Below are 25,845 nucleotides of genomic sequence, written 5' to 3' on the forward strand. Positions count from 1 at the left end.
ACAAGGTAGAAATTGTGAAGTGTGCATGCAAGTGGCCCAAATCACTGGTGGCTCAAATCTGTGCGTATGTACAGTGGTTTCCATGTTGTGTAACTGGATCAGTCCACCCTCCAGTAACCGGCCTGGTAACTGTGGATTTGAGTTGCCTAGTTTGCAGAAGTATATTTGATCTGCGATGACCTTCTTCATCACTGTGATTGTAGGTGTGATCTGGCCACCGCCAATAAGCTTTTTGAATACACTATATTTGGATTCTAATATTGATCCAGGAACTATTTCTCAGCCTTTTGTGATAAAGTGGTGTCAGTAAGGGGATCTATAATGTCACCCCATCATTGGTCAGCCCTGTGTGAAAGAAAATGGGTGAAGAAGTATGCAGATAGGAGTTTGGAATGGGATTTGAAAGGGAACCTTCAAAAAGCCTATTATTTTCCATTGTGGTCAGTTTACCGATTTTGAATTTAGTCGATTCAGATTCAAATTTATGTAGTGGGCACTAATCCAAAAGCAAGACCTATTAAAGGGAAACTAAACCAAAGTTGTCCTAACTTTCTGTTGTATTTTAAATGTGCATATCTTCTTAATCAGATGCTGTTTACTAAAAAAAGTAAAGTATTGTATCTAAAAATACGTCGCGAGTGTGTGAATTTGTGACAATATGACGTGTATTAGCACTTCGTGCCTGCTTCCTTTACTGTCAAAACCAGACAGTCGGTAAATATTCAGCAATGACAAGCTACACATCGGTCAGATCCACTTAGGTAGCCAGCTAATGGCAGAAGCGCTGACTCGCAAGCGTTCAAATTGGTGTCCCACCTTATATTGCCACCAACATCAACATAAAACCATCCCGAAATCATGTTCGACCACTAATTCAGTATGCTGAATTCAGTATTCAGCTTTGTGACTTGCTTACATCTCAGCTAAACCCGACATAGATGCCAAAGACTATCTGTGACAGGTGAGTTTCCTCAGCAGCTTCTCCTCGTCACTTAGAGTTTCTAGGGTCAGTGCAACCTGCGCTGACCATGCCCGTTAGCTCCGCTTGCATGCAGGTGGACATTGGTGATATTAATACAACGTACACAGCGACTCCTTTGAAGGCCCTTAACCTTAATGACTGCTGACATAATAAGGTTGCCCGTCCAGGATGCGCCATGACCGACTGAAGTCAGGCCTCTGTCAGCAACAATCTGTGCAACGTGAACGCTGCTGCTTAATCATGTTATCAAGAGAGACGATGTACGCTGACCATTAGATTACTTGGCAAGGGATTAGATTATATCCACTGAAGTCTCAATCAGACGTCTTTGAGTATCACAGTGAAGCACAGAGAGGTTCACCCTTTACTGGCACACTGTAACAGCGACAATGCGGTGGCTGAACGGTGGTCTTGGATTATGGCCAGAACATACTCTACTGTAGAACTGTATTATGTTGTGGACAGTGCTGTGGATGAAACAAATGTGTATCGTTAAAACAGGGGTAAAATCATTAACGACCAGCAGATGCACTTGTTGATCCTCTTTTCAGTTTATGCGTGGGAAGCGTCTTGTGCTCCAAGTGCCAGTTAGCAAACTCATCATTAAAACATTAACACATCCATTCAGAAGCAGATAATATTTATTTTCACGTGCCAATTTGAGTAAATGTTACAGGTGAAATCAAATTGAGATGCTGGCAGACTGTGTCTTCCAATGTTATATACAGTTTGTTTTACTAAAATTGTTCTGCAACAGGTGGCACAGCGACTGACTGGTTAGCACATCTGCCTCACAATTCTGTGGACCGGGGATCAAATCCCGGCCCCGCCTGTGTGGAGTTTGCATGTTCTCCCCGTGCCTGCGTGGGTTTTCTCCGGGCACTCCGGTTTCCTCCCACATCCCAAAAACATGCATGGTAGGTTAATTGAAGACTCTAAAAGGGGGTGAATGGTAGGTAGCCAGTATCCCATTTCTAATGTTTCAAATTTTAAAAAATATGACAATAAATAACGGGGGACGACTGGTTAGAACATCTGCCTCACCATTGTGGGGACCGGGGTTTAAATCCCGGCCCCGCCTGAGTGGAGTTTGCATGTTCTCCGGGCACTCCGGTTTCCTCCCACATCCCAAAGACATGCAGGGTAGGTTAATTGAATACTCTAAATTGCCCGTAGGTGTGAATGTGTGCGCGAATGGTTGTTTGTTTATATGTGCCCTGCAATTGGCTGGCGACCAGTTCAGGGTGTACCCCGCCTCTCGCCTGAAGATAACTGGGATAGGCTCCAGCACGCCCGCGACCCTTGTGAGGATAAAGCGGTACAGACAATGGATGGATGGATGGATGTTCTGCTACAACCTTATGAACATTTCCATTCAACAGTACTTCAAATTATCTTCTTGACACATGTGAGACTTTATGCTGGAAATGGTGCACTTCTGTAGACCAAATAAACCATGAATGGCATTTACAAATTATATTTATCCGGTTCTGTCTGTCAAAGGGATTAGTATTTGCATACTATAAATACGTCTCTTTTTTTTCGTCAAATTCTGGTTAACTAGGGCAAGGAGGGGGAAATATCACAACAAGGCCCTCCACAAAAAAAAATAAAAATCAGTGCATTATTTTAACTACAGTAACTGCAAAAAGGCAATACTTTCATGTTGATTGTAAAAGCTTATCAGTGTTCCTGATTATTGCAGTTCTCAGGCTACTCATAGTTGAGGGAGATTCATCTTTTAAAATATAATGTGTTTTACCTGCATGGTAAATAGCTGGCATGTCTAGACAATAATTTGATATAAAAGCATTTTACACAGTTCCTTCACCCAGTCACAATGATATTACCACAGTATGATGGTGACAGCAATGGGGGGCAGTTGTCATAGATAAATTAAAAAAAAAAACATTTTACTTTGTAAAAAATGTTCCAATTAAGGGAAATTGGATCATTTTCCACGGCACATCTCTTGCTCTCTCATAGCACACTCTTGTACCATGGCACACTGGATAGGAATCATTGCTCTACAGTACAGGGTTCAACACTGGAAAGTGGCTTGGCCAGTCTAACACCTTCCACTTCTTTCCGCTGAGGAAGGCCTTTTTGTTTTGGAGGTGTACTTTGTGTCATTATCTCGCTGCTTGATCAATAATCTCCCATTTAGTTTGGTTGGATCTTTCTTTAAATTGGCAGACAAAGTGGTTCTCCAGATTTCTAAGTTGTGCCTGTCCCAGACAAAACTATGCAAGTCCAAGCCATGACATTACCTGGCTACCTGTTTTTCCGCAGATGAACTTGTGTGTTTGGGCTCAGATCTTGTTTTTCCTCAAAACTTAGCTTTTGCATCACTTTGGTGGAGGTTTGTCTCATCATTCTTTAAAACCTTCTCCTAGAGTTCCAGGCTGGGAACAATTGCTTGGTTACTAGTCTAACTATGACTGTAATCTTTACAGGCAAAATCCAAATGTTAAACTGAGACTGGCATTTGGCTGTGTTTTGTTTGATCAAATGATGTGATGGGACACACCTCTGCAACAAAATACAGTCAGATATTCCAAAACTTTAGATCATATAAAATTGAGTGAATACAAACAAGGGGGCAATCTTGTCAAAGTCGGCCTAAAAAACTGAAATGATCATCTGTTGTCTCATATTCATTTTTTTAAATGTCAAAGCCAAATACTTTCCATCTATAGCAAAAGGTAAAGGAATTAGCCTCACTTTCGCAATACTTTAAAAGTGGAGTATACATTTTTTTTTCGTAAACAACAGCAGCAAAAGGATAGCTCCTCACCGTGTTCTCTTTTGTGAGCTCATATGCAGAAGCAGCAAGTGTATAATTTAGACATCATTGTTTAAGCATAGCCGCTTAAACATCACAGGACAGATCTGTCGGTGAGGATCAGCGGCATGCACACAGCCAACTCTTTCTACAGTAACAGCGCTGCTTAATATTCATGAGAGCAAATTGGAGGACAGTCATTTAGCTTCGGTGCATGGTGTATTGCCTCTAGGCAGATCACGAGTGGGAGCATTTACTCACTTCCAAATGGTTGGCATCTGACTGTCTCAGTCACATTTTTTTTTTTTTTGTTATCAAAATCTACAGTGGTGCCTTGAGAGACGAGTGACTATTTTGCTTTGACTTGTGAGCGTAGACTTGAGATACGAGCGCTATATGGTTGAAGTGAAATCAACTCAACTCACTTCACAATAAGCAACACTTTGGGGAAATAGTGAAACATTCTTAAACAAAAAGAGGCTTCAAGATTTTTATTGCCACTCCCATTTGAAGTTTACTGTCAAACTAAACATGGCACAAAGAGAGTTTCACCATGTTGAAGTGAAATCAACTCAACTCACTTCACAATAAGCAACACTTTGGGGAAATAGTGAAACATTCTTAAACAAAAAGAGGCTTCAAGATTTTTATTGCCACTCCCATTTGAAGTTTACTGTCAAACTAAACATGGCACAAAGAGAGTTTCACCATGTGTCTTTAAAACAGCCACATAGCTTAACCTTTCAGTTCACTATCTTAATGCTAATGCTAAGTAGCATCTATGGTGGGGTGTTATAACCTTTTAAGCAATGGCTTGAACACAAATGGTGTAGCAACACATGGAAAGACAATATAATAGCACTCACAGTCATCTGTTCTTTGTCCTTTGCTAAGAACTACTAATATTAGTGCAGTACTGATGAGCTGTGAGAAGTCAGGATGTCTCAATGAAGAGTTTGTCTGTCTTAAACTGGTGGTCACAATTGATGCAGTGTGACAAAAACTGTTTCATTCTTTTTAATTCTATTTAATTATGGGTTTACTGTAGGTTTATATAAAGTAAAACATTATGGAGTGCTATTTTTACTCATTAAAATATATATTATATTTTTTTCTGTTTTTTTGGGAAAGGCTGGAACGGATTATTGGAATTTCCATTCATTTCAACGGGAAAAGATGATTTGAGCTAGGAGCGTGGTGCAGGAAAAAAATAAACTTGTATTTCAATCATTTTAGGATAATAAAATCTTTATGCACTTTATGTGATATCAAGGTCCAATTTCTCATTACACAGTATGAGCTTATGAACGTGCAAGAAGACTGCTTCTACTGGTTTTTGCATTTTCAGTTACAGAGAAATCATGGTGGATTTAAAAATAAATAAATAAATAAAGGCTCACAACAAATGAACACTCAAATTTGAGACGTGATCAGGAAAATGAATCGATCAATAAATACATGAATCAAATGCAATTCTGTGAATCTACTTCACAGTTGGGGATAGTACATAAATCACAAACCATTTGTGTTGTCGGTGCAGTTTAAAATATTGCAGTGAAACAAATGAGATGCAATCTAAAAAAAAAAAAGAACATGAGTGTAAGCGAGAGTAGGCTTCTGTTATTTAGCCTTCCAAGGTGTTTTTATTTTCGCCATATAAAAACTCCACAACTGATGCAGTACTGACGTTGCCATCTACAAACCTAGAGAGTAATATTTGTTATGGAGGAACATTACTCATTATTGGTTTCTCTATTCTTGTATCTCATTGAGCCTCGTCTGATCTCCCGGTCCCTCACGCACTCGCCCTGAGGGCGCAGAAAAGATGGGTGCTTTAATTATCCAAGGTTCTTTGCTGTCACACTGTCACTGTAAGGACCCCAGTGCCCCACTGCTGTGCATCCTGTTGCCGCGGCATACATGACAATGAAATGAACTCTAACGGATGCCCTCTGAAGTAGAGGAAGTTGAATCCCGCCTGCGGGTTCTCAATTTGTTTTCCTTGCTGCCTCTTGCTTGCTTTGTGCAGCTTTTTATTTTATTCTCCTGTCAGAGAATGTGGAATCAAAACAACTCGCAGCTGCATGAAATGAAATGATGCAACAAAAGAAGTGTAACACTTTGGGCACTTAATATGTTTTCTTTACTGTAGTGTTCTAAATAGTGTGCCATAGTTTGAAGTGTGCATTTTAAACAAAATCACTTTCTTCTCCTTGAAGACATCCCAGCAACCAGATAAATAAAAAGAATCATAGTCAATTAGAAATGCATATAATACATAATTGAACATTGTCACCTTCACAGTTGGGCTCATGAAAAATGACGGCAATTACGCATTTCCTCTGGGGCAAAGTAGTAAATGGCCGAGCGCTGAGGCTGTTTGTTGGGGCGTCATACGGTCCTCTTTGTGAGGTCTGAGAAGGCGTTGTACCTGCGTCGCCAGACCATGGTGGCTGAGGGGAGCGTAGTCAATTAAGAAAACGAGCAGTGCAGTGAAACAATCAATTTCTTTATTTTTAATTAAATCAATCTGGCTTTTGCGCTCAGCCTGGCTACAGTGAGTCACTCTCACGTACTTTTCATATGTGAAACAGACCAATATGAAAACAACCGTGACATAAATCCTAATCCAATTTCTCCAATGCTAGCACGGAATAAAAGCTTTCACAGCAAACACACACATCTTTGATCTACTTCTCTACAACCTCAATTAACTCAAGTACCTAAATTGTTTTGCTGAAAAACACAATGACTGCCCTTTGTACCCGTCTTTGGGTTTTCTGAATAATGGAAATACTGTATGTCACTTGAAAAAAAATCCATTTCACATTTCTACATATGCCAGGAACAACTTTTTTCATAGACAATGGTCACGTGTTTCAAAGTACACAGTACTAGTAGTTACTAGCCCTGTTACTTAGCCGTTTTATTTTTTTCCTTAGTTTGTTTGCAGCCATTAATATATTTAAAAAACACATTTTCTCATGTCAACATACTGTCCCATCGCATGTTCATCTCACGATACCCAAAACAAAAAAAACACTTTTTGTCATATATGTTAAAACTGCCTCTATGACCTAACAGATATTATAATTATATTTTATATATTAGATAAATATATATATTAAAATAATCTGTCTCTGCCCCAATCTAATCCCTGTAACTGAATTTTTTAATTATTATTTTAAAGCTTGGCACGGCGGGAAACAAATTGTGAAATATTGAGATAGTATAGTGACAGAAGGTGTGAGTGAATTGTCTGTCAATTATTTGCAAACACCCTCCATGCACACGGAGCCTCACGGGGACACAGGCAGCCTCTCATAAATGGAGACTAATATACAGGGTGATTGAAAAGTCACTCCTTATTTTAAAAAACTTATTTATTCATATGTTGTAATATTTTTCCTTTTTTTTTGTGTGTATGAGTGGCCAGCCAGAAGTCCTGACTTAACACCCTGCGACTTTTTCCTGTGGGGTTGGTTAAAGGAGCAAGTCTATTCTACCAAACCAACGACTTTGGAAGGACTTGAAGGGTTAATACGAGAGTTCCTTGTGAAATCAGTTAATGCGGTTCACAGGCGACTTGAGAAACTGGTGGCTAATTTCTCTTTCTTCTCATGTTCATTTCTTTTAAGAATTATAGTTCAGAAATAAATTACAAGTACTTAAAAATAGGGAGTTACTTTTCAATCACCAGTAGTTTTCAATCAGTAGTTTGTTGGCCAGATTATTTAACTCCAGTTAGCAACAAAAGTTAAAAAGGAATTGGACAGTTCTCTCTCTCTCAAGAGAATGATGTCTGAGCTGAAATGTCAACATTGCTGAGCTTGGAAAACCACTATGTACAGTACGTCACGTCATGTCACTATTCTCACAGAGTCGTCGGGTAAATTGATCACATCTCTTCTTTTTTTTATAGTTTGTACAGTCCCCCAAAACACAACAAACCTAGCCATCCAGGGGGACGGGCGTCACGCTGGCCGCCGTGGCCGCTCACTGTCGCGGGGTGACTGGGCTGGAAGTGGAGAAGAATTTAGCTTAACTATAGAAAGGGAGGCGGCACGGTGGCCGACTGGTTAGAGCGTCAGCCTCACAGTTCTGAGGTGCGGGGTTCAATCCCCGTCCCCGCCTGTGTGGAGTTTGCATGTTCTCCCCGTGCCTGCGTGGGTTTTCTCCGGGCACTCCGGTTTCCTCCCACATCCCAAAAAAACATGCATGAATTGGAGACTCTAAATTGCCCGTAGGCATGACTGTGAGTGCGAATGGTTGTTTGTTCCTATGTGCCCTGCGATTGGCTGGCAACCAGTTCAGGGTGTACCCCGCCTCCTGCCCGATGACAGCTGGGATAGGCTCCAGCACCCCCGCGACCCTAGTGAGGAGAAGCGGCTCAGAAAATGGATGGATATAGAAAGGGATTGGACCCCATTCTTTCAGTTTCACTTTAACCTGCCCACATTTTTGACATCGCTCTCTTATACATACATACAATTTACAATACATCCATAACAATTTCACTTAGAATAAAGAGTTTATTTGATTTACTGAAGTGTTGTGTAGATTTATCTGTAAGAGAATGAAGGAGCAAGACAGTGTCTTGCTTCTTAAAAACTGCAGGAGCAGAAAAAGATGGAAAAAATCTGCAATTTGAAACCATCCATCCATCCATTGTCTTCCACTTATCCGAGGTCAGGTCGCGGGGGCACCAGTCTCAGCAGGGAAGCCCAGACTTCCCTCTCCCCAGCCACTTCCTCTCGCTCTTCCGAGGGGACCCCGAGGCAATCCCAGCCAAGCCGAGAGACGTAGTCTCTCCAGCGTATCCTGGGTCGTCCCCGGGGTCTCCTCCCAGTGGGACGTGCCTGGAACACCTCACCAGGGAGGCGTCCAGGAAGCATCCTAAACAGATGCCCGAGCCACCTCATCTGGCTCCTCTCAATGCGGGAGAGCAGCACCTCTACTCGGAGCCCCTCCCGGATGACCGAGCTTCTCACCTTATCTCTAAGGGCACCCTGCGGAGGAAACTCATTTCGGCCGCTTGTACCCGGGATCTTGTTCTTTCGGTCACGACCCACAGGTGACCATAGGTGAGGGTAGGAACGTATATAAATTGAGAGCTTCGCCTTTCGGCTTAGCGCCTTCTTCACCACAACAGACCGATACAAAGTCCGCATCACTGCAGACGCTGCACCGATCCGCCTGTCGATCTCCCGTTCCATTCTTCCCTCACTCGTGAACAAGACCCCAAGATATTTGAACTGCTCCACTTTGGGAAGGATCTCATCCCCGACCTGGAGAGGGCACTCCACCCTTTTTCGACTAAGGACCATGGTCTCAGATTTAGAGGTGCTGATTCTTATCCCAGCCACTTCACACTCTCCTGCGAACCGCTCCAGTGAGAGTTGTAGACTGCAAAAAGCAGAGATGCAATACTGAGGCCACTAATCGGACCCCCTCTATGCCTCTGCCGCGACTAGAAATTCTGTCCATAAAAGTTATAAACAGAATCTGCGACAAAGGGCAGCCTTGGTGGGGTCCAATCCTCACTGGAAATGAGTCCGACTGACTGCCGGCAATGCGTACAAAACTCTGACACCGGTCGTACAGGGACCGAACAGCCCGTATCAGGTGGTTCGGTACCCCATACTCCCGAAGCAGCCCCCACAGGACTCCACGAGGGACACGGTCGAACGCCTTCCCCAAGTCCACAAAACACATATAGACTGATTGGGTGAACTCCCATGCACCCTCGAGGACCCTGCCGAGGGTGAAGAGCTGGTTCACTGTTCCACGGCCAGGACGAAAACCACACTGCTCCTCCTGAATCTGAGATTCGACTTCCCAACAGACCCTCCTCTCCAGCACTCCTGAATAGACCTTACCAGGGAGGCTGAGGAGTGTGATCCTCCTGTAGTTGGAACACACCCTTCGGTCCCCCTTCTTAAAAGGGGGGATCACCACCCCAGTCTGCCAATCCATAGGCACTGTCCCCGATGTCCACACGATGTTGCAGAGGCGTGTTAACCAGGACAGCCCTACAACATCCAGAGCCTTGAGGAACTCCAGGCGAATCTCATCCACCCCCGGGGCCTTGTCACCGAGAAGCTTTTTAACCACCTTGGTGACCTCAACCGCAGAGATAGGAGAGCCCGCCTCAGATACCCCAGACTCTGCTTCCTCATGGGAAGGCGTGTCGGTGGAATTGAGGAGGTCTTCGAAGTATTCTCCCCACCGATTCACAACATCATGAGTCGAGGTCAGCAACGCCCTATCCCCACTATGCATAGTGTTGATGGTGCACTGCTTCCCCCTCCTGAGACGCCGGTGGTGGACCAGAATTTCCTCGAAGCCGTCCGGAAGTCGTTCTCCATGGCCTTGCCGAACTCCTCCCACGGGTTTTTGCCTCAGCGACCACCAAAGCCGCATTCCACTTGGCCAGCTGGTACCCATCAGCTGCCTCAGGAGTCCCACAGTCCAAAAAGTCCTGATAGGACTCCTTCTTCAGCTTGACTCAATATCCCCCGCCTCCCCCAGGATGTGGGTGAAGTTCCACCGGAGGTGGGAGTTGAAACTCCTTCTGACAGGGGATTCTGCCAGACGTTGCCAACAGACCCTCACAATACGTTTTGGGCCTGCCACATCGGACCGGCATCTTCCCCCACCATCGGAGCCAACTCACCACCAGGTGGTGATCAGTTGATAGCTCTGCCCCTCTCTTCACCCGAGTGTCCGATGACACAACCACAATGTCGATCGAACGGCGACCTAGGGTGTCCTGGTGCCAAGTGCACGTGTGGACACCCTTATGCTTGAACATGGTGTTCATTATGGACAATCCGTGGTGAGCACAGAAGTCCAATAACAGAACACCACTCATGTGCTGATCGGGGGGGGGGGGGGGGGGGGGGGGCGTTCCTCCCAATCACGCCCTTTCAGGTCTCACTGTCATTGCCAGGAGAACGATGGAGTACCCAGCGGGAGCGCTCTCCAGCACCCCCTCTAAGGACTCCAAAAAGGGTGGGTACTTTGAACTGCTGTTTGTTGCATAGGCACAAATAACAGTCAGGACCCGTCCCTCCACCTGAGGACAGAGAGAGGCTGCCCTCTCCTCCACCGGGGTGAACCCCAACTTACAGGCGCAGAGTAAGGGAGCAATAAGTATACCCACACCTGCTCGGCGCCTCTCCAGAGTGGAAAAGAGTCCAACCCCTCTCAAGAGGACTGGTACCAGAGCCCAAGCCGTGTGTGGAGACGAGCCCGACTATATCTACTCTGAACTTCTCAACCTCACACACAAGCTCGGGCTCCTTCCCTGCCAGAGAGGTGACATTCCACGTCCCTAGAACCAGCTTCTGTCACCGGGGATTGGATCGCCAAGGTCCTTGCCTTCGGCCACCGCCCAACGCACACTGCACCCGACCCCTATGGCCCCTCCCACAGGTGGTGAGCCCATGGGAAGGGGGACCCACGTTACCCTTTCGGGCTGTGCCCGGCCGGGCCCCATGGGTGCCTCCAGGTCTGGCTCCAGAGGGGGGCCCCGGTGACCTGCGTCTGGGCAAGGGAAACCTAGATCCATATATTTTGTTCATCATAGGGGTTTTTGGAGCCGTGCTTTGTCTGGTCCCTCACCGAGGACCTGTTTGCCATGGGTGACCCTACCAGGGGCGTGAAGCCCCAGACAACTTAGCTCCTATGATCATTGGGACACACAAACCCCTCCACCACGATAAGGTGACTGCTCAATGAGAGGGCAATTTGAAACCTTGTTAGGAATTTATGAAGTGCTAAAATGTTTTCTCCCTAGGGAGGGTCCAAGCCAACTGTCAGTGTCACTGTAAACCATTTAGAGCAGAGCCACAGTGCCCGTCACCAGACTCAGGTGGCAAGGTTGTAGTAACATGTAGCATGTTCTGCATTTACACATATTTTGGCCTGACACACATACTAGCCTGTACGTTTTTACAGATAAAGAGAAACATTTGCTGGCTTCATCTATCAATGGATCCAAAATAGGTTCACTTTGATTGAGTAGTATGCGTACCATAGATATTTGTCAAAGATGGCGGTCGGTCAATGTATGCATGCACTGTATGGCTAGTTAGCGTTTCTAGCTCCGTATGCATTTTGGGTTACTGCTGTCTGGCCATTTTTTTGTAAGCTAGCTGGCTACTTCCTGGTAGTGCAAAGGTGACAAACTCAAGGCCTGGGGGCCAGATCTAGCCTGTCAAATCGTTTCTTGTGCCCCCCCTAAAGCAAATAAAGTGTGTCTACTTCATGATTTTTGCTAATTGAATATGTTTTCTTTTCATTTTGGCAGAAAATCTGAACCAAAATGAAACTTATTACATATATTACAGGGGTTTGTTTTCTTCACGAAATCCCTGTTAACAAATATTTAACAACAGTTGTATTTGGTTGTCACTAGATTCAATGACTTCTGATTTGAAGTGAAATTTGTTGTTAAAGGTATAGTATATACAGTTGAAACCAGATGTTTAAATACACTATATAAAAATACTTTTTTCTCACTCTCTGACATGAAACCTTTCCTGTTTTCGGTCAATTAGTATTACCTAAATCATTTCTATTCCAGAATAATGACAGACGGATTTAACTTTTTTTTTTTTTTTTTTTAAAGACAATTTATCATCAAATTCAGCATTTTACATACATTTCAATAGTATTTGGTACCATTGCCTTTCACCTGTACGACATGGGTCAAACATTTTGGATATCCTTCCACAAGCTTCTCAAAATAGTTGGCAGGATTTTTTTTCCATTCTCCTGACAGAACTGGTGTGACTGAATCAAGTTTGTAGGCTGCCTTGCTCGCACATGCCTTTTCAGGTCTGCCCATAAAGTTTCAATAGGATAGAGATCAGGCCTTTGAGATGGCACCCCTAAACGACTGTTATCTTTAAGCCACTTTGTAACCAGTTTGGCAGTATGCTTCGGATCATTATTGATTTGGAAGACCCATTTGCCTCCAAGCTTTAACTTTCTATCTGATTTTGCTTTAGTATTTCCACAAATATTTCTTTCCTCATGATGCCAACTATTTTGTGAAGTGCACCAGTCCCTCTTGTAGAAAAACAACCCCACAAAATGATGCTGTCACCCCCGTCTTTCAAAGTTGGGATTTCCTCCAAACGTAACGATGCTCATTATGGTCAAACATCCATCCATCCATCCATTTTCCGTACCGCTTATCCTTACTAGGGTTGTGGGCATGCTGGAGCCTGTCCGAGCTGACTCTGGGCGAGAGGCAAGATACACCCTGAACTGGTTGTCAGCCAATCGCAGGGTACATATGAACAAACAGCCATTCTCACTCAGATTCACACCTACACTTTACAATTTAAATTTCGTCAAACCACAGTCTCTGAAAAATGAAGTTATTTGTGTCTGTGTGCATTTGCAAACTGTAATCTGGCTTTTTGATGTTTTCTTTGGAGTAATCGCTTCTTCTTGGCAGAGTGGCCTTTCAGCCCATGTCATTACCGTACTCGTTTCACTATGGATAATGACACACTCTTACTAGCTTCAGTCAGCAACTTCACAATGTCTTTTGATTTTGTTCTTGGTTGATGGGCACATTCCAGACCAAAGCACATTAATCTCTGGAACACAGAACCAGTCTTCCTGAGTGGTAGAATGACTGGACATTCTCATGGTGTTTGTACTTGCATATAATTGTTTGAACAGATGAACGTGACACTTTCAGGCATCTGGAAATTGCACCCAAGGATGAACCAGATTTGTGCAAGTCCACAATCGTCTTCCTGATATCTTGGCAGTTATCTTTTGACTTTCCCATTATATGTTACACAAAGAAACCGTATGTTTCAGATGTGCCTAGTTTAAATGCAACTCCAATTCCAATGAAATTGGGACGATGTGTTAAACATAAATAAAAACAGAATACAATGATTTGGAAATCATGTTCAGCCTATATTTAATTGAATACACTACAATGACAAGATATTTAATGTTCAAACTGATAAACGCTATTGTTTTTAGCAAATAATCATTAACTTAGAATTTTATGGCTGCAACACGTTCCAAAAAAGCTGGGACAGTGTCATCTTTACCACTGTGTTACATCACCTTTTCTTTTAACAACATCCAATAAACGTTTGGAAACTGAGGACACTAATTGTTGAAGCTTTCTAGGTGGAATTCTTTCCCATTCTTGCTTGATGTACAGCTTCAGCTGTTCAACAGTCTCCGGTCTCCGTTGTCGTATTTTACGCTTCATAATGCACCACACATTTTCAATGGGATACAGGTCTGGACTGCAGGCAGGCCAGTCTAGTACCCACACTCTTTTACTACGAAGCCACGCTGTTGTAACACATGCAGAATGTGGTTTGGCATTGTCTTGCTGAAATAAGTAGGGGCGTCCATGAAAAAGACGTTGCTTGGATGGCAGCATATGTTTCTCCAAAACCTGTATGTACCTTTCAGCATTAATGGTGCCTTCGCAGATGTCTAAGTTACCCATGCCATTGGCACTAACACAGCCCCATACCATCACAGATCCTGGCTTTTGAACTTTGCGTCCATAACAGTCTGGATGGTTCTTTTCCTCTTTGGCCCGGAGGACACAACGTCCACAATTTCCAAAAACAATTTGAAATGTGGACTCATCGGACCACAGAACACTTTTTCACTTTGCATCAGTCCATCTTAGATGAGCTCGGTCCCAGAGAAGCCGGCGCCGTTTCTGGGTGTTGTTGATAAATAGCTTTTGCTTTGCATAGTAGAGTTTCAATTTGCACTTACGGATGTAGCATACTGTATTTACTGTCATTGGTTTTCTGAAGTGTTCCTGAACCCATGTGGTGATATCCTTTACATATTGATGTCGGTTTTTGATGCAGTGCCGCCTGAGGGATCGAAGGTCACGGGCATTCAATGTTGGTTTTTGGCCTTGCCGCTTACATGCAGTGATTTCTCCAGATTCTCTGAACCTTTTGATGATATTATGGACTGTAGATGATGAAATCCCTAAATTCCTTGCAATTGTACATTGAGGAACATTGTCCTTAAACTGTTCACAAAGAGGTGAACCTCGCCCCATCTTTGCTTGTGAATGACTGAGCAATTCAGGGAAGCTCCTTTTATACCCAATCATGGCACCCACCTGTTCCCAATTAGCCTGTTGACCTGTGGGATGTTCCAAACAGGTGTTTGATGAGCATTCCTCCTTTTTTGCCACCTGTCCTAGCTTTTTTGGAACGTGTTGCAGCCATAAAATTCTAAGTTAATGATTATTTGCTAAAAACAATAAAGTTTATCAGTTTGAACATTAAATATCTTGTCTTTGTAGTGTATTCAATTAAATATAGGTTGAACATGATTTGCAAATCATTGTATTCTGTTCTTATTTTTTGTTTAACACAACGTCCCAACTTCATTGGAATTGGGGTTGTACATCTACAGCTGTGTCTCTAATTAACTCAACTGTATTAACTCAAATGTCGTCAATAAATCTATCAGATGTTTCCAAAGAAATGACATCATCATCTGGGTTTTCCCAATTTCTTTTAAAGACATAGTAATCTTAGTGAATGTAAATTTCTGACTTTGAAGTAATGAAAAAAATGCCTTTAAAAAAAAACTCTCATTATTCTGACATTTAGTAACTAGACATTATTTTGGTAATCCTAATTGACCTAAAACAGGAAACTATTAGTGTGATTTCATGTCAGGTAGTGAAAAAGCTTAGTCAAAAGTAAAGTCTTTTTATAAAGCATATGTAAACATCTGGTTTCAACTGTATAATATCATTCAGTCAACCAGCAGGCATTCCAATAGTGTCTTTCCCGTTGCCATTTACCTCTTAAACAGTTGACTCATACTTTCATAGTGACATTTTGCCAATTTTGCACATCTCCGCAGTGTCATTACTACTGTACTCGTTGTAGAGCCATCACTCTGCATCATTTGCATAACTGTTGCTGACTGGTATTACCACATTTATGGTCACTTTAATACTGCTTAATGACTCTTTTTACGTTTGTGTTTATGTCCAAAGTGTATATTTTGTAACAGTGGCTACATGCTCTTGTACAAGTGCAGCTCCAACCAGAGCCAAATTCCTTTCGTGATTTTAACATATTTGGCCGATAAAGTTGATTCTGATAAATTGCTGGAGAAAATGTATATGTAATAATTTGATGAGGTGATTATATATTTATATGATTTTCACAGTCATATAACAGCCCTCTGACGGAAGCCATAACTACAGTGTCACCTGTGATGAAAATAAGTCAGACATCCCGGCTCTAGTGACAGTGGTTAGCAAGTGTCATGCACCTTTATCCAGATCTGCACCAAAATAGAATTGTTTTTTCCCCTCATATACAAAGTTGAACTTACAATAAACAAGCCAACCAGCTTACAACATAACATCATGCCCTACACATTCATGCTCAACAGAGCTAGTTACGGAAGTCCAGATCTGCACAAACACTTTGTGGGTTCTTCTATGGTCCATGCATCACCATACTAATAAGGTTATGTGGGAATATGTTTTTGCATAATCCTGCTAAAAAAGTAAATGTATACATAGAAGAACAGACAAACATCACACTTACCTTCTTGGCAAGAGTCGCAACAGAAAGCACACAGAGTGCTTTTATTTTTATTTTTTATTTTTTTGGAGTAATGGAAAGGGTGTAAATATGAGATATGCTAACAACCCGTGTTTCCTTTCTGTCGCCGCAGTTTTCAGTGAGGACCTCCATTCCAGCTTATACTTTGTCAATGCATCGCTTCAAGAGGTAGTATTCGCCAGCACCACAGGGACTTCAGTGCCCTGTCCTGCTGGGGGTGCAGCTCCCGCCTCACTGCGCTGGTACTTAACCACCGGTGAGGAGATCTATGATGTCCCGGGCATCCGCCATGTCCACCCCAATGGAACGCTCCAGATCTTCAACTTCCTGCCATCCAGCTTCAGCAAGCTGATCCATGACAACACGTACTACTGCACTGCGGAAAACCCCACGGGCAAGATTAGGAGTCAGGATGTCCACATTAAAGCTGGTGAGTCCACGGTGGTGGAGAAGGAGAACATTTGGTGCAGATCTATATCAGAAGAACAGAATGAAATGATAGGACTAGACAGAATAGCCTTAACTATTTGAGGTGTTTTAATTCACTGTTTATCGCACATAGTTTCACGGGAGCCCTACACGGTCAGAGTGGCTGACCAGAAGGCTATGCGAGGCAGTGTAGCCGTCTTCAAGTGCATTATCCCTGCTTCTGTTGAGTTCTACGTCAGCGTTGTATCATGGGAGAAAGACACGGTCTCACTCAGCTCAGGTAAGACCGCTACGTGTCGTGCATATGCAACTAGGCTTTGAAATAAAGAACTGTAATGTCTGTCGGGATTATGTTGAAGGTAACATGCAGGGACTCTACATTAAAGTAACAGCCTCAAAATAATTGCACTGGTTCACTGACTTTTAATAAAGGGATCACCCACTTTATTGGTCACCAACACCTTTTGGGTTGTATTTACATAAACCATATAATCTTTACAAACTCTGCCACTTGCTAAAATCCAATTTTGCAGGTAAAAAGTTCAACTTTATATATACAGCCCTTAACTAATTTATGAGACCCCCTGACATTAAATGCCTTAACTCTCAATTTTAGTGAGCTCTCAACTTTTTACCATTTTGGACAGGAATCAGAAATTTCCAACTAAATTCACCTTTCGATACACAAATTACGCTTCTTCTCTCAGAAGACACCAACTAATCAAGCATAACATTCAAGCACTAAAACTGTTTCCTGTTCAAGAATGGAAGTAAAGAGAAATAATATTAATGTCTTTTGTCCTTTTAAATATGAAAATGCATAAATCACGAGAAAAATTGCATGTAAGAATTAAGAATATAATTATGGTTAAAGAGCTTTTCGTGGTACGTACTGGTATATTAACATGAACATTACAGAAACAGAATAAATAAATAAATAAAACTTGGGTCTTCAGTGGGGCCTTAAGTGACCTAATCCACGCCTTAATAGCACCATTATCATGTCACAATTTTACAAAATAACATACAAAAATGCAATGTAACAATGTGTGGCATTAAAAAGAGGGAGAGACAGAGGCATTTCGTGGATTTGGGATGAGTACCATTATTACTAAAGCAAGAAACATAGTTTAACCCTTTATCTTCCTCCAAACAACTCCAAACCTTGACACTACAATATAATTTAGATCAGTTCACAATCAATATTTATCGAATGACATGACCAAACCATCCATCCATCTACCGGAATTCTCTGTACCGCTTATCTTCACTACGGTCGTGAGTGTGCTGGGGCCTATCCAAATTGACTGGATGAGAGGCGGGTTGCACGCTGAATTGGTTGCCAGCCAATCAGAGGGCACATATGAACAAACAAATATTCACACTCACATTCACACCTATGGAACATGTAGTCGTTAATTAAGATACCATGCATGTGTGAAGAAACTAGATTACCCAGAGAAAACCCACACCGGCAGAGGGAGTATTTGCAAACTTCACACAGGAAGACTGATGCCTGGTTTTGAACACATGACCTTAGAACTGTGTATCAGATGTGCTAACTATCAAAACTTCAAATACATCATACTCACCAGAGATGCTGATTATTTGTAGATAATAAAATACATCCTCCTTTCTCAGAGCTAGCTCGTTGTTTGCCTCAAAACCTTTGCGTGTTGAAACGAGCCAGCCAGCAACGGAAGTTGGACGACCTACCCTTACAATGTCCAATTTTTCTTGAAAAATCAGACTTTTAAAAGGAATTTTTAAATGTCTGACAGTTGTCCTCCTCTGTAACCCATTGTGCACATTGCAAGACTTTTAGCTCAACCAATCAGAGGATGGAAAAATGCCGATGTCACTCTAAGCCTGTGCGAAGCCCAAGAGTGGCGAATATGAAATCTGACAAATCTTAAAAACAAACAGCCATTGCTAACAGTGTATGTATGTGTCATGGGCCAGAACACGTGAGTCTGAAGGCTCTGGGCAGATTACTTTGACATGGCAAGACATGAAATCTGATTGGACAAAAAAAAAAATAATAATAAATCCCACATACAAACTATAGGAAGCGGGGCAGCCAACACATGCTATGAAATGAAGATAATACACTGTTGGAAATAAATAACATTTTATGTAAGTTGTAACTATAGGTCAGTGCTTATGATAGTATTTAGGACAGCAGAGAAGGCCTTGCAGGCCCTGACTGTACACAACTGCCATTACACTGGTTAAACACATAATATTATGAGAAAAATTCTTACTATTACAAAAAGAGGTTATTTTTCAAAAACAAAGTCCGAAAAATGTATACAGACTGAAATTGCCTCTTGATGTTGTTGTTTTTGTTTTGTTTTTGATCATCTAATGAGTGTTATAAGTGTTTTCCACAAATACTTAATATTACCCGGTATGATGACTTATGGCATATGTCAACTTTTTTCTCCTAAACTTACAAACTTTTTTTTTTTTTCCTCATGAGTCATCTTACCGGTTTACAATCTTGATGTGCCATCATTGGGACGCAACAGTTTCATATAAGAATGTCTTCTACCGAGCCAGAGGATGTTGATAACTGTGACACTGAATCACTGTGCATTCTCCTTTTTATACACAACATTCTCCACCTCAGTCAATCTAGAACAAGTTACATGGCATTTTTGATTACGCATGACAATGGGCGTTGACTTTTTACTCAAGTTAAAAGCGGTGCTTATCTCTGTGATTGCTCCGTGTTCCGCCTACAGGCTGATTTCGCTTCATACTGCGGCATTCTGGGACCTGTAAGTGAACACTTGATGTCATTTGACTGAGGGCAAAATCTGGGACGGTGTTTTGGTGGCATTTTAAATGTGTCTGCTCGAGCATGAAGATGTGTCCTCTGATCCATACCGGAGACTTATTTACTAGCGAGCTTGCCTGACTTACTCACTGCAAGCTGCCAGTTAAAAGACATTGCCTAATGTCACAGAGATTTGGCAAAATATGCAGCATTCAGATATGATTTGGATGTGCAAATGGAATGACTCATGCAGACAAGACAAGGGCTGGTGTTCATTTTCATCTGTATCCCAAGGATAAAATACTATTGCAACTATTTCACATTTCTGATATTGCTTTAAGTAAAACCAATCAACTTTATTTACCAAGCGCCATTATTTTTTTCCCAGCTCATCTGCTGAAGTTATATTGTACGTGTGTGGTGGTGCTCTTTTGCCTTCTTTTGCAAGAACGACAATATTGGATTGCCTGTGTTTACTCCAATAAGTATTGAAGCAGGCGCGCACTGTCAAAAGCATGAGCACACGGTCAAAATCACTGCTGCTCTCTGATAAATATTTGATGGTGGATTCTGATGCATGAGCAGATCCACCTCACACTGTTATGGAGAGGTTGTGTTTACTCCAAGGCTGAGGAAGCTGCAGAAGGATACCAACAGAGCTTTGATAGTGGCAACGAGGTATAGTTTGACCCAACCTGGTTTTCCAACTCCAGTTACATTCTCTCTCTTTCTCTCTCTCTCTCTCTCTCTCTCTCTCTCTCTCTCTCTCTCTCTCTCTCTTGCTTTTTTTCAATTTTTCATGAAAGAAGACCTGGTCTCAGTGGACATAAAATAAAGCTATCTCACAGCCACGTTGAATTATTAATCTTGGGTTTTTTGTTAGGAACAGGAACATCAAGCGCACTTCTCTTGCAGCAGAAGGTGAGCGCTGAACAGAGAGCTTGGAGAGTGACGCCAAATAATTAAGCTGAAGCGCTAATTTTCTTGAAATCCGCAGCACACCTCCAAAGTCAAAAGCAATCTGTTGTTGTTGCATGCTGATCCACTTTCATTTTCTTTTCTCAGATTTAAAAACGGTGCTTTCCATTAAATATAATTTTAATTTAACTAATCTGTTCCAGGCGGCACGGTGGACGACTGGTTAGAGCGTCAGCCTCACAGTTCTGAGGACCCGAGTCCAATCCCCGGCCCCAACTGTGTGGAGTTTGCATGTTCTCCCCGTGCCTGCGTGGGTTTTCTCCGGTTTCCTCCCACATCCCAAAAACATGCATAAATTGGAGACTCTAAATTGCCCGTAGGTGTGACTGTGAGTGCGAATGGTTGTTTGTTTGTATGTGCCCTGCGATTGGCTGGAAACCAGTTCAGGGTGTACCCCGCCTCCTGCCCGATGACAGCTGGGATAGGCTCCAGCACGCCCGCGACCCTCGTCAGGAGAAGCGGCTCAGAAAATGGATGGATGGATGGATAATCTGTTCCAGGCTCCCACTGTCACCAAACCATTATTACAGTGATCCGAGCTGGAATCAAACAAGGGACCTTTTTGCTCTGTGGCAACAGTGTTATCCATGCATGTACTATGTGTTGCTACGTTTTCCTTCTGTCCTGTTTCATGAGCTCTGCTGAAATCTTTAGGTAGAACTCCAAATCAAATTTGGTAGGTTCCATTGTAGTGTTAAATATCAACACCAACAACTGGAATATTCAGAGGAAAGTGTGCCAAAAATCAGTGAATAACCGCTCATTCTCAATGGGTCTAAAATAGATGCATAATTACAGAGTGGGCTTAATTAATCAGGTGTGATTGAAAAGTTCATTATAATATGAATTACCTCCTAGAATGAGGACTGCTTAGTAGTCATTTGAAGCGATCTGTTTTGAATGTGGATGTGCTCAACGCTAGTTCACTAGGTCCTAACGTTGCCACTAACATACCATTAAGCCGTCATGAATTTTAAAACGAGTCTCGCATGTACAAGCTTTCATTTGCCCTGGTGCTGTCATCTCCTGCTTTTGATAAACAATTGGCAAAGCTAATGGAGAGATGAAAGAGACAAAGGGAAGAAAGACAGGGGACCAGGGAGTGGATGAGTTGTGCTGTGTTGTTCTGTATTGTACGGTGGAGCCTTGTTTTGAAGTGATGCGGTGTTGCCATATGTAGCGTTGTGTGTCAGTGTCCTGTGCATTGAGTTGCTTTTTGAAAGAGAGTGGTTGTTGTTTTTCCATCTACCTACCTACCTGTTTTCCATATCATTCAAAATGTCAGCCAGTGCAACAGACTTGGTGGCCTTGGTTGCAGGAAGAACAGCCAACAAAGAAGAGATTTTGAAAGTGTAGCTAACATGTCAGTGAGACTTCAGACTTCAACTCTTATGCAGTTTAGCAAGTAAGAACACGTATTATTTGAGAAACTGGAATATCATTTATCAGCTTGAATGTTTAAAAAAAAAAAAAAAAAAAAAGCAATAGTTGCCCAGAGCTGGTACATATCTGTACAGCTTCCAAACTTTTGAGTTCTCATTGATTTTTTTCCTACTTTTATTTGAAGTCTGCCCTTCACCCAGGGTTGTTTTCAAAAGTTATCATGAAATGATTTTGCTTGCCCAAACATTCGGCAATAATTGTGAGTATCTTTTAAATTAAATACTTTGAGGTGACATGCATTGAAAGTATTTGGGTCCATACAAAAAAAAAAAAGTTATTTTTCTTTACACTGTTAATGGATCATTTCTGTTATAGCAATAATGATGATCTTGTCTCATTTTATTCACAAATTGACTTACTCAGTGTGAAACTTGGGCCTCTTGAGTTGAACACAAAGCTGATATACTCACAGGAAACCATTGTGGTGACCCACAAGAGGGGGACATTCACCAGGGACGTGTATCGTCAAGGGAGGGGCACGAGATGAAAGACTAAAAGGGATTTGTTGGCTTTAAAGGGAGTGGTTGGCTGTTTGATGTAAAAGCACTCAGTTTGTATTTGGAGAGTAAAGTGACATGACTGTATCTCAGCTCCTCGTCTTTATTTACCGCTCTCTCCACACCGTGACTGGTACTGTAGATACAGATTTAGTGCACCTTCTGCCATGTAATACAAAATCACTTCATTCTTCTACCTTTTACTGTAAGTTGTTGGCATAGATAAATGAACGAAAATATTTTTGCGACTAATACAAATATTCAGGCATCCATTCGTCCATCCATTTTCTACACCGCTTATCCTCACTAGGGTTGTAGCTATGCTGGAGCCCATCAAAATTGGATAATTTCTCATGGCACCCCTGAAAAAATGTATATTTTGCTACACTACTGTGTACAGAACTCCACTGTACACTATATTTGGGGTATATAGATTGTCTGTACACCTTACTTAAAAGGGTTGAAAAAAATGATTTACAAAATATTATCAGATTGAAAAATAAGTAATTGTTGTTGGTTGCCTCTTTTACCCTTTCAAAGTTTTCCATCTTGTCTTTTTCCTTTCACTTTTTCTCTTCACTCCTTTACATCCACCTCCGCTGGCCTTCCCCAATGCCCTCTTCTCATTCTCATCTCATTGCATAACCTACTTGGCAAAGCGCCCCAGTCAATTTCCTCTTGTGTGGAAAATGTTGCTTTCTTACTTGCTTTACGCAAATGACTCCATCCAATTGTCAGGGCATTAGAAAAAAAAAATAATAATAATAAAAAATAAAAAAATCTCTTACAGTCGTATTGAAGTCGGCAGCTACCCAACTGTGTGTTTTAGCTTTTTAGGGATGAATGTGCCTCTTGCATTCTGTGCAGGCTTCTTAGTGTTGTTCTTCCTTACAGAGTAAGAATAAAACTGTTACAACAGTCCCAGTCGTAACCACACTTAGCAGCAGGGATGTTAAGGATCTCTTCAAATAGGCTTCTATAGGCGTTTGGTTGTAAAGGATCACTGCTCCCTTGAATTTATCCTGCCAACGATGGGCCACCGCCTCCATTTTTCACAGACATTGACAGTGAGGGCACCGAGCGGTAGGCAGAGACGTGGGCTGTAAATCCAGCACGCCCAAAGTCAGGCCAACCTTGAAAGGAGGCCACCGTGATAGAAATGAGCTGGGGACGGAACAAGATGCAAAGAAATGTAGAGTGCACATTAAACAGAAGGAGGAGAGTTGTGAGAACAAGACAATAAGAAGGAGATGTGAACGGTAGAGGCGAGGTGAGTGGGCGAGGCTCTTTGCTCGGTAAACAAGGGGCTGTATCACGTTGGCCACATGATCTCTTTCTCACTTTCCCTCCCTCGGTCTCGCTCTCGCCTTTGTAGACTCCATCTCTCCCCTTCTCGCACAAACATGGCTTGTTGTGCTTGTTGTTAGGGAGGTGGAGAAATGGGTCAAGGCTCAAACAAGAGTTTGTGATCCCTGAATACATAGAACAACACTACAACCATGCCTAAATATGCATGCATGTATCCAATACAGGTAGGTACACTTGTACAATCCAATGAAATCCAAAACAAAGTCCGTATCAAAAATCCTCTCTTTGTAAAGATAAGTGCTGCTTTGTTAGAGATTAATTTAAATATGTTTGTGCAGTAGCTCAGTTTGTTAGGATGGAACACATATACAGTAGACTACTGTATATCGCATCCCTTTAGTATCAATATCATCAGTTATTGACCGATGCAGTCACTGTCCAAAGTCCATCTATGTGCAGTTGTGCGTTTAATGACGAGTTTGTGAATCCCGGTATTCTCCTCCATTTACTGACAACATCTAAACAACAAATAGAAGTATAGCATTGTGTTTTTAGTATTTTGCTGCACTACTACGCGTGCGTCCGTTCGTTTTATTGATTCAATTAAGTGTCACAAAACTTTCAAGAATTGAGCTGATCATTGTAACTTTGTTTTAATCAAATAATTCACAACATTGAATAATAAACGAACTGATGATTGACAATTTAATTATAGTTTTGTGCATGATTGACGCAAACAGTTCAAAACGGGATGAATATATTTAGTTGTAAATTTGCCATTAAACTGTGAATTATGCCCATTTTAATGTAAACTAGAAAGCAATGCTCTGATGAAATCATAAGCTCAGTATACTTTACTTAAACAGTTTAAAACATTAACTGTACATTTGCAGCATATGCTGAATGTGAAAATAGTGTTGTTCTTAAAAAAGCAACATAAAAACAAGACCTGCCTCTTCTTCCTCCTAGAAATGTTTTTATTTTGACAAATTAGCTTTTCATTGGACTGGAAAATATAATTTTATACTTATATCAATTCTTTAATTTTTACATATGCTGGTGAATGTGCAATAATTCTATGTATGTAGATTTTACACTTTTATAATACAGTGGGTACGTAAAGTTTTCAGACCCACCTAAATGTTTCCCTCTTTGTTATATTGCAGGCATTTGTTAAAATCATTTCAGTTAATTTTTTCCTCATTAATGAACACAATGTACTCCTGAAAGGAATTTAAAAAGGCACAAAATAAAAAAATCAATAGTTGTGTGCAATAATTACGTTGCTGCCACAAAGAATTATGGGAACATGAGGTGATGGGTGCATTTTGTGCATTTGCAACATACAGTATGAGTGCTGCGCGAGGGGAGTTCGGGGAATTGGAAGAGGACGAGCCTTGACCCTTTTAGTGAAAAGCAATGTTTGGCAAGCGATAGTTGCTTTCTTGACACGTTTGCAGTTGGTTTTAGCAGAACAATAAACCCACCATATTTTGTAAAGCTCACTCTATAAGATTCCCAAAAATTAAACTTTTGATGAGGTCTGATTGGCTTTCATAAATAGTAATAGCTTCGAGATGGCATGGATCGCAAATCTTGAGCAGTTGTTTGGTTTCACAGCCTGGCCCTGTGAGGTTTACGGTGATGGGAAGAAAGAACGTTTTTCTTTGGCTTTCTGTTTGATGCGTTTGAAGTCTCTCTCTTTGCGGTGGTGAAGGTTTGAGGATGTGATACATATTTGATAAGGATCGATAGATAGAAGGGTTACTGAGACAGAGATGGAGGGAAATTGATCTCAGGCAGGCATTCCCAATAGCATCTTAAACCTAAGGTCATCTGTAGCTCTCTTCCTTCATGCTCTCACTTAGCCAAACTTGTTTGAAAATCCATGTTCGCGTTCACTTTTCTCCTTGAGAATAAAGCAGCACAACTACGAGAGTGAACAAAATACCACAACAAAGCACATTCTCTTGTGGCTTTCTGTGGCTTACAAATAATCAAATGGTCAAAAATAAGGAGCAACC

The 25,845-nt window shown here is 41.8% G+C and overlaps 1 protein-coding gene across 5 annotated transcripts in view; it reads left to right on the forward strand.

The window, feature by feature from the left end:
* The window catches only part of dscamb (Down syndrome cell adhesion molecule b), a 134,631-nt gene that overhangs the window by 10,992 nt on the left and 97,794 nt on the right, over nucleotides 1–25,845 (forward strand). For all 5 annotated transcript variants that reach the window (XM_061782753.1, XM_061782749.1, XM_061782751.1 and 2 more), the window contains exons 2-3: nucleotides 16,497–16,814; nucleotides 16,947–17,093. In XM_061782753.1, coding sequence (XP_061638737.1) covers nucleotides 16,497–16,814; nucleotides 16,947–17,093 — 465 coding nt within the window. The remainder of the gene's footprint in view (nucleotides 1–16,496; nucleotides 16,815–16,946; nucleotides 17,094–25,845) is intronic.

This window comes from Phyllopteryx taeniolatus, chromosome 8 (assembly GCF_024500385.1).
Source record: "Phyllopteryx taeniolatus isolate TA_2022b chromosome 8, UOR_Ptae_1.2, whole genome shotgun sequence".
Lineage (NCBI taxonomy): Eukaryota > Metazoa > Chordata > Actinopteri > Syngnathiformes > Syngnathidae > Phyllopteryx > Phyllopteryx taeniolatus.